Source organism: Amaranthus tricolor, chromosome 2 (assembly GCF_026212465.1).
Source record: "Amaranthus tricolor cultivar Red isolate AtriRed21 chromosome 2, ASM2621246v1, whole genome shotgun sequence".
NCBI classification, from domain to species: Eukaryota; Viridiplantae; Streptophyta; class Magnoliopsida; order Caryophyllales; family Amaranthaceae; genus Amaranthus; species Amaranthus tricolor.
Genome location: NC_080048.1, coordinates 32,158,840 through 32,168,781, shown reverse-complemented (window position 1 = coordinate 32,168,781; position 9,942 = coordinate 32,158,840). Strand labels below are relative to the sequence as shown.

General features: G+C 31.8%; 1 protein-coding gene and 1 long non-coding RNA gene across 4 annotated transcripts; one reads left to right on the top strand and one right to left on the bottom strand.

Moving 5' to 3' along the window:
- Positions 1–3,782: 3,782 nt before the first annotated feature.
- On the bottom strand, positions 3,783–8,611 carry LOC130806898 (DNA-directed RNA polymerase III subunit 1-like). 3 transcript variants are annotated; one of them, XM_057672126.1, is made up of 3 exons: positions 7,624–8,163; positions 7,322–7,434; positions 3,783–4,306 (listed from the first exon to the last, which is right to left on the bottom strand). In XM_057672126.1, exons 1-3 carry the CDS (start codon positions 7,810–7,812, stop codon positions 4,258–4,260), a joined length of 351 nt encoding a protein of 116 aa, XP_057528109.1. In that variant the 5' UTR covers positions 7,813–8,163; the 3' UTR covers positions 3,783–4,257. The 3 variants fall into 3 exon arrangements, 2 of the variants coding, with proteins under 2 accessions (XP_057528109.1, XP_057528108.1); XR_009040387.1 differs by lacking the exon at positions 3,783–4,306 and having other exon boundaries at positions 6,816–7,434; positions 7,624–7,786; positions 7,954–8,611; XM_057672125.1 differs by lacking the exon at positions 3,783–4,306 and having other exon boundaries at positions 6,816–7,434; positions 7,624–7,812.
- LOC130806899 (uncharacterized) lies at positions 4,252–7,679 on the top strand. Its single transcript, XR_009040388.1, has 2 exons — positions 4,252–6,934; positions 7,267–7,679. It is a non-coding gene; the product is annotated as an uncharacterized LOC130806899 (long non-coding RNA).
- Positions 8,612–9,942: the final 1,331 nt, after the last annotated feature.

The window sequence follows — 9,942 nt, the reverse complement described above, 5'->3', positions numbered from 1 at the left end:
TTATTATTATTATTAATTTACTACAACGTATATTAAAACATAATAATAATATAAATTACTAAATAAATATAAAATTATAATGTAAATAAAAAAAATCAGTTGCACAAAACGTGCGAGTATACCACGGTGCAGTCGCAAAAAACGTGCGAGTGAACCACGGTGGAGTCGCACAAAACGTGCGAGTTGACCGCGGTTAAGTCGCACATCACTCGCACGTTTTTTGCGATTGCAATTTTTTTTTCAAAAAAATACACCGATTCAAATCGATTAAAGTACGTACCCAATCCGATTCATAGTCCCTTTTGTTAGCCATAGTACATCGATTACAACTATCAGCTTGTTTACAATCAAAGAATGTTTTTAGAGAGATTTTAGAGAGATAATACCGTGTTTGAATTCGTATATCATGCAAGGGCGTTACTGAAAATTCAATATATATAGGGTCACGATAAAAATGTTCGGGATTACGTTTAAACTTCAAATTTAATGTTTTTAAAGTGATAATAGTGTTATTAAGTGCGATTTACGTTTGTTTAACAAATTTTAAGTCCAAAGGCAAATTTGTAATTTCATTAGGGGGGCGATAAAATGAAAAGAGTGGCAATTTATAACAATACCTATTATTATCCATCACGTAGGTATTCCGATACTATGTCAAAAAAACCAATCCAACTAAAAACCTAAATTTATAGTTGAAACCTTAGAATATAATATATACCCGATCACAATTTATTTCTTACTTAGGTTAAGGAAATTTTCAAAATTGTAGATTGATGGTTGATTTGTGGTCAAGTTTATTATGTCTCCTGACCTTTTTTTCTTATAATAAATACTCCCTCCAATTCATTACTAATGTCCTATTTGCTTTATGCACTCTATCTCATGCACTTATTCAATCCTTAATATCTCTAATTATGCATAATTAAAGATTATGAAAAGTTGATATGAATAATTCTTGCAATGAAACGAATCAAATAAGATCCCACTTGACTATGTTTTAACTTATAGATTGATAATAAAATATAAATTAAGAGTAAGAGATGAATAACATCCAAAAAGCAAATAGGACGTTAGTGCTGAATTGGAGGGAGTAACTGTTTTTTTTAAACAATTCATTTTTGAATGAAAGATAATAGGAGTGACATTTTAAATCCATATAATCTCATTTATAATTATCAATAACAAAATACCAAAATAAAACAATTATATCAAGTAATTTTGATTTATAATACTTACAAAAACTGAAGTACAAATAATGAAAAGTACTTCAACATTTCATTAATTATAATTGTAGTTAAATCAATCATTATTTATTAATTATATCAAAAATTGGATTTGTCTTGTGGTTGCTAGTTTATGAGTTGTTCTCATCTTATCTTATGCACCAAAACAAAAGTGATTTATGATAAATAGAATATGGTCTTTATTGAATAAAGTAAAACATTGGATGTAAGCCTTGGTGGACCACAAGTTAAATCCACCTACTTTTAAGCCCAAATGCAAAAAGTGGACGAGATTGAGCCGACACTTAACCAATAGTGGACTAGTACAAAATTTTGTCTTAGTGGTCAATTCTACAACTTCATATTTTTGGGTGGAATTTGAGAAAATACTTATTTACTTGACATATAAACATGTGGTTAAACATTTTATTTGAGAAAATTGATTGCTATATTAAATGTATGATACTTATTTATTCTTTCAAAAGCTGCTCGTGTGAGAGATCATCTCTCGATAAGGCGACCTCAAACAATGAACTTATATTTTCATAATACGTATGAGATGGGTTATTTGACCTATGTATGAGAGGTGTCTCTTAATGAAACCATCTCATACAACAAATTGTGTTCTTTGAAACAGTTTTATTTTGTGAAAAGTTATGTGTTAATATAAACAAATATCAAAAATTCAGTCTAAAGAAATAATCTTTTGTAAGTTTTTCTAATTAGTCGAGAATAGTTATTTATTAACTTTATGTTTAAATTGAGGAAATTAGAAGGAAAATAATAAAGAATTTGGAGGAATGTATTTATCTTTATTCGAATGAAATGAATGAAAAAAATAGAAAATAAGAATTTAAAAGGAAGATATTTGAAGGGATTTAGTTCCTTAAATTGCGGATAGACAAGTTTATACAAAAGTAAATAAAATGTGGAAGGACAATGGGTTTTCTATTCCTCTCCCTCCTCTTTCCTCCTAAATAAGCAAGAAAAGTTGTCGTTTTTATTATTTATCTTTTTTTTCCCTTCCCTTCCCTTCCCTTCCCTTCCCTCTTTCCTTTCAATTCCTTTTGTTTCTCACCTACATTATTATCCAAATAATATTGTATCTATGATTGAAATATTGAATATTATACTAGCCTAAGGTGTAAACGTTAGAATGGGTGTTGAACTAAACGATAATATCTCTTCTTTACACGTGATTCTATTTGACTATCAAAAAAAAGATAAATTGTTATGAGAGATGGTCTATTTTAGAGACTCGTGCATTTGGATCGATTCAATATATTATTAGAAAAAAATAATAAGCGTGCGCTTTATTACTTGTGTTACCTATTTGGAGTTGGAGTTTTAACATATTAAAGTTGCTATTTTCAACCTATTTGAGTTGTTAATTTAACCTATTAAAGTTAGTATGTACATATATTTGGAGTGGTTTTTTAACCTATAAAGTTGTTAATATAATAAAGTTGGTATTTTTGATTGTAAAATATTAGTGGACTATTTTCAATAGGTTAAAATACCAACTTCAATAAGTTAAAATATCAACTTCAATAGATGAGCAACTTAATAGGCTATAACAACAACTTAATAGATTAAATCACCAACTTCAGATATCAACTTTAATAGGTTAAAACACCAACTTCAAATAGGTTAAACAGATATAGCATGTACATGTTTTTTTAATTATAAAATGTTAATGGGCTAGATTTGAAGAGTCATCCCTATAAAGATGATCTCTTAGGAGACTAGCTGCCAATAAAATAGTTTATAATTAAATGAAACACATATTATGAATAAAAGGGAATACTAGCATAAGGTGTAAACATTAGAATGGGGGTTGGAAAAAATGAATTCCTAGTCACTCTCGTGATTACCAAACTTTTGTCAATAGGTAGGGCAAACTGTAATGCTTGCCTTTGAAACCAATTTGATAAGAGTATATGCAAATGTTGAGGTTGAACTCTTTCAAATTAATGGGCCACTTGCATGTTAGGCCGTCTATTTCGTAAAAGAAAACCCGGCCCATTATAAGTTGACTAATTCTATGCCTGTATTTATTTTGACTTTTTTGGGTGGCTAACTAACTTTCACTTGGATTGTCAATGAATCAGATTTTTTCGACTTGACTCTAAATATAAGTCAAATTTTCTTGTCACCCTACATCCCTATCGTGGATTCGTATCATACATCTTCCAACTTTGCTCCAATTCAGATTCTCGAATTTTTAACAAAGTCGAATTATGACATTTTTTTTCGATAAATAATACAGTCGTAAAAATAATTTCTTCTAAATACACTATAATTTTCCCAAATTCTGCATAACAAATAAATATGATGCTTTGAGTTCATGTTTTGATTCTTTCTCTTGTAGTCTATATGATCGCAAGATGGGATACGTGTCCTGTTCAGGATAGAATATTTATAGATCTTTTTTCTTCCGGTCTACGGACTTTAGTTGGTCTCGATTTAATATAAGCTACAAGAGATTTTTCAAAAAAAAAAAAGAAAAATAAATATCATTCGACTAATTCAACACAATAACTCAAAACGTGCTACAATTTGCCCAAATTTTCCTTAATAAAAAAAGTAAGCTCATTATACTAACGTCTTTTGAATAGGCACAATAAAGTAAAATATTATTGAATTCTCGTGGAAAAATTCTTCTATGATGGCGTCCATAAACTCTATCACCAATGAAAAAGACATAAATTATAGTGTATAGTCGAAATTCTTCTATATACACTAGGGAGCTACTGAACCTCTAGAAGAGTTCAGGATGGGTACAGTCTCCATCTAGATAAATAATCTTGCATTCTTTCCTTTCATTCTTCTTCTTTTCTGTCTTTAATCTCGTCTATTTCTGCTATATCCTGTTCTTCCTCTGTGTATAATCTGATCTCTTGTCCCGGCATCACAGAACATTAATAAATATAAAAGCCTGTGAACACCCAATGGAACAGCACAAAGGAAAACTAGGTAGACTACTCTATCTCTTAAACCCTCACATGTCGGATCCTGTATTCGGTAATCCTCACTAACGCACCAAGCCCATTGGTCGAGCACCAAACCGCCCCCCCAATAACCTGAACGCAAGTCAAGAAAGAGCAAAATGACTCAATACTCATGATCACAAATGGTGAGTTCCGCACCAGAAAAGATATCACAAAGCAAAACTTCCCATTTTAAGTATCTCACTTTCACAAGACATCCATAAGGACATTGTTATGGCCCTTATCTCACAATCTCCAACAAAACAAAAATCCACAACTCTAGTACTCCACTTTATAGATGTTATGTAACGTATCACTAATAATTTACAAACTTAAAGATGGAAATAAAACTACCAGGTCAAAAAAATTCTATAAACATGACATATTCAATGAATTTGATGGAAAACTAGGATTACAATATAGCTATACTAAATGATTATAGTTTGTCCATTTCGAAAGAGAACTTCATATACGAAGAATTTCTCATGATACTTTCTTTGAAGATTTGCTTTTATGATTCTCTTTAACCTCTCTATGATGTTATTTTCATTGCTGAAAGCACCATGAAAGAAGTGGTAATATCATCAGAACAGAAACTAAAAAGTTGATAAAGTTCAAGTATCCTATATTGCAAATTGATAGTGTGTTTTGTCCAACTTATTACTATATTTTCTGCACTAAACAATTTCAGATAAATTCGGAAAAATTTATTTTAGTACTAATAATTACGATGCAGCAGTGATAAGTTCAGATAAAAATAGTATGATGATTTCAGAGCCTAAGCACCTACTACACTTAAGAAATTATAATTTATGTTGAGATTAATGGTGTGACTTGAGTGCACTATCATGCATTCATGTGTGACTCATGGGATGGAATCCTATGGAGTAAGTTAATGGGTGTATTAAGTTGGTGAATGGAGTAAGTTAATGGGTGTATTAAGTTGGTGACTTAATGTGGTGGTTTATAATGGAGTTTAAGTGTATATATTTTAATTCATGAAGTTATGAGGGGATGAAAAGGACTTAAACATATGGTATAATGATGCTAGTTAAGTATGTGGTAAATGTGATTAATGAAGGAGTTCATGAGTCAGAGTATCTAGTGTTGTACGATGTGCTCGAACAAGGCACTCATAGAAGAATCCTTGCCTTGAACGAGCATCACAAACAGAAGCTGACAAAATGCGGCAAAACAGGCTGCTCGAACAAGCAAGCAGCAGGTAGAAGATCAGTAGCTCCAGTAGTTTGCTGCTCAAACAAGCTCCTCATAGCTCGAACGAGCACTTTCAAGATCAGTGCATTGGATTCCAATTTCGACAGTTCAAGTTCTGAATTTGTTTAATTGTGCATTAATCCATAAGTCTTAATCATGCAATATTCTTTAATGTAATGACTCCTATAAATAGGGAGCTCCAATGAACATCAAAGTCATCAAAATACAAACCCCAAGCCTAAAAACATAGCCTTTGCATTCTCTTACATCATTTGTAATACTTCATTGTAAGAGTTGTATTTCTCTATTGTTATAATATAAACAAGACACTACACATCACGGAGGACGTAGCCATCATTGGACGAACCTCCTTAAATCTTTGTGTTCTTTTGCATTGTTTTATTTCCTTTAAACATTGTCATAGTCATTGAATTTCAATCGGTTCATCAAGATGCTTCAAACCTTGCGATCTTGGTAACATTAGAGGTTAAGTTCTATACTTAGACTCTAATCAAGCAATTATTTTAATTTAAAATAGAGAAAATTATAAGGAACTACCAATTCTATAGCACCTTTTGCAAAAAACTACTTAATCTAATTTTTTTTGCAAAAAAACTACCTTACATGATATTGTTGTTTGCAAAAGACAACCACTTGACGAAATCAGTTAGTTGACCGTCAAGTGTGTCTTTGACCTTGCACGTGACAGGCATGTGACTTCATCTGACGTCGTTTTGCCCTACTTGGTTTAACCTCCATGACCCGAACTCCTTAAACCCACCTCCATGTCTCTCTTCATCTTCTTCCAACAATCGTACCCTCACGTGCTTGAAATGAAATTCAATCTCTCACATCACGTGTGTCCCTCCTAACACCCCCAAATCTCCTTACCTCTGCTTTCTTTGTTCAAACCCTAATTTCAAGTTATTCGATTTTAAGAAACCCAGAAAATCTCAATCCAAAAATGGGTCGGAGCCCGGGTTTGTGTCTGGGTCTGGATCCGACGCAGAAAATTGACAGGTTATTGATGAGAAGGCTGCTAGGATTCTGACGTTAGCAGCGAGGATTACGAAGATTTCGATGAATAAAGTGGTTGTTCAATCGTCAAGTGAAGCTGAGAGAAAAGTTAGAGAATCTGCATTGGCTAAGAAAAGAGCTAATGAAGCAATTGACTATGTCATGAGTATTTCTTCAAAGTTTAATAATATCAAACCGTAGAAGGTTATTAACAATAATGTTGTTGTTCCGGTTTTAGCTCCTGATCCAGCCCCGAATTTAATCCCAATTAAGGTAGAGAAGATTGGTGGGGTCTGCAATGGTGGTGTTGGTCAAGTCAGTAATGGAAACGGCCCAGTCGCGATGGCGGTGGAGAGTAATGGAGGGAGTAATGAGAATCTTAATCATATTGGGAAGGATCAAATTGATAATGGAGGGAGTAATGAGAATCTTAATCCAATTGATAATCATATTGGGAAGGATCAAATTGATAATGGTGGTGTTGATCAAGTCAGTAATGGTGGTGTTTTTCCTTTTTTTATTTTTTTATTAAAATATTTGTTTTATTTTAAAAATATTTTAAAAAAATACAAGGATCAAATTGATAATGCCAAGTGGAGATCACGTGCCTGTCACGTGCAAGGTCAAAGATACACTTGACGATCAACTAACTAATTTCGTTAAGTGGTAGTTTTTTTTGTAAAAGATGCTATACAAAGATAATTTCATTTAATTTTCTGTTCAAAATATGTTCAGTTTGGCACTCATAAGTTCTGACTTCAGATAAGTTTAGCATTATTAAGTTAGATATAATAGACCCTAATTCTTTTTGGATAAAACAGAAAAAGGTAACCAGAGACAAGCAACAGCGCATGCAGATAAGTTGAGAAACCAGACCTTTGAATTCCACCATCAACAAAAACAGAAGAACGCAGGGACAAAGGAGGAACACACATGTTGGTAATTACAAGTTTTTCAGGTCTATCATTCAAATAGAGTAGCTCGCAATCCTGCAAGATGATAAATATTTAATTAAAAAACTAATAGAAGTTTTAATATCTTGTCCATAAGCAATTTATGAAAAATTTTATTCGGCTACAGATGTATAAGTTTTCACACCCTGCAAAACAATTGTGCAGAACCACACTCTAGTGATCATTAAGAATCTGGTTTGCAAAATTCATAGCATAAATATTCACCTGATCCAGCATTTGCTTAAATAATAACAATGCATCATGAGGATTTATAAAGGAAAGAGTGGAGCCTCCACTTTCTTCATCATTTTTATTCTCCCTCGGACGATCATGAACAATTTGCAATGCAGTTTTACCCTTTTTCAACTTTCCTGAAACATAACACTTGCTGCTAAATGTCAGCAGAAATGCCATGAGAAAGTAACTAAAACCTGACCAACAATACTTGGACTACATGTTGAGATTGATAATATATAATAACCTTTAATTGCAAAATTTATAGTCTTTATATAAAACACTCCAGACCATTATGTATGCGGCAGCAGAAGTTGTTACCTTAGGAGAGTTGAAGTTTAATTGTGTCAACGAAAATAGCTGGGCCAAATTAGAAGGAAGCTCAAGTGAACGCCCAAAAGTTGACATCAGGTTACAATGAAGTAGTTTACTTTGTTTTGCATTTTTATTTTGTAAAAATTAAAATATATAAATAAACTTAATCACAGAAACATATGAAAATTGTTAGTTGGTAGCCTTTTAAAAAAATGTAATTAAGAAGACAGTTATTGACAAAAAAAAAAAAATTATTCTATGGCATTTCTTACAAAGTCCATTTTTATAGGTAGTATTTGAAAAATAAAATTCATTTTAAAATTGTGTGTTTGAAATAGATCATCGTCATCATACCCAGTGTATCCTACTCATAGAAAACTATGGTCAGGGTTTGGGAAGGGAAGAAAGACGACAGTTCATACTCATAAAGGAGAGTGCGGTCACAGAGTCTCTCGACTCGAGAAAGGTTTGAAATAGATGAGATATTTATATAAAATATTATTGTCTAATGATAAAGACTAATAGCTTTTCTTAACTAAAAACTGAAAACGAAAAATAAAAGTTTGAGGACCCTAAATAGCTGCACATCTCAAAATGACATCACACAGTTACATTTGAGAAAAAGCACCATATGCGATATTTACATTCAAAACAATTCACAAGGAAGCACTTGAATTAGGAGAAATAAAATTAAACTAAAAGATTAAGGTGCTTAAAGGTGGAAACAAGGGACTACATATATTGTGAAGAAAAAAAAAAAAGATCTTAATGTAAAATTTTACCCATCACCCCCTAGGCCTTAGTTTAAATATCCCCACCCCCTCTTCCCCTCCTTCATCTCCTACACAATAAAATCATTTCATCCCCTTCTTAACAAACGAAGTAATATGGATAAAGAAATAAAATTCATTAGTGAGCCCTATATAATATTATTTTATTATTAATTATTTTAAGTACTATTATTATTATTGTTAGTTGTAGTAGTACTTCCTTCATTAAAAAAAACTTAATTTTAAAAAGAAAAAGTAAAAGTAAAGTAAAAAGTGAAGAAAAAGAAAAAGAAAAAAATAAAAAAAGTATTACCAACTTCATGATACAAATTCCAAACTTGTAGCATGAACAAGCCTTAACACTAATATTTACAGATTATTTTAACTAGTACCAACGTTATAATATAAATTCAGATAATTTCCAATAAAAACACACTTATCCCAAAAATCACTATCGATATATTTCCCTAACTCATCCTTTCTCGGAATTTTTCCCTTCATCTTCTTCACAACCTTTAATGGAAAAAGTAAGAATGACAATTGGGTTTGCAAAACTATGTCGCACCCTAGTGCAATGGTCGTACCGAGCACATATTCGACACCGGTATCCATGTTCACTGTATCGAACAACTGTGAGCCGACGAAAACAGAGAGTCCTAGTAACATAGCATGAGGTATATCATAATGCATAAAACCAATAATAAAAATTTTCTATAAACAAGCTCCCACGCTAGAAGGGGAGTCATACGAATGGAACCTTATCTTTCCTACAATGATATGCTCTTTACAATTCTCCCTAATAATGATAAGAAAAAAAAAAAAAAAGAAGAAATGTAAAAACATCCAGATATATTAATCTTGTTTTGTAATGGGGAAAAACACCATGTTGACAATAGAATCGGAACTATTTTCCATAAAGCTAAATCAACAAATTCCTCATCATGATCCATTCAATACTAAAATGAGAGCTTGATTAGAGTCTAAGAACAAATCTTAACCTCTAATATCACCAAGATCGAAAAGGTTTGAAGTACCTTGATGTGTTTGAATGTACATATGATCTTCCTATTTATAGGGTGATTACATTAATGAGTATTCTATACATTAAGGCTAAGAATTAATAACAATAACCTCTAATATCCTGTTATAGTCTCTTTGACCATGATCCATATGTGCTAAATTGTATTAATATGCAAGTTTTTTCTGAATGTGCCGCTAGACTGTT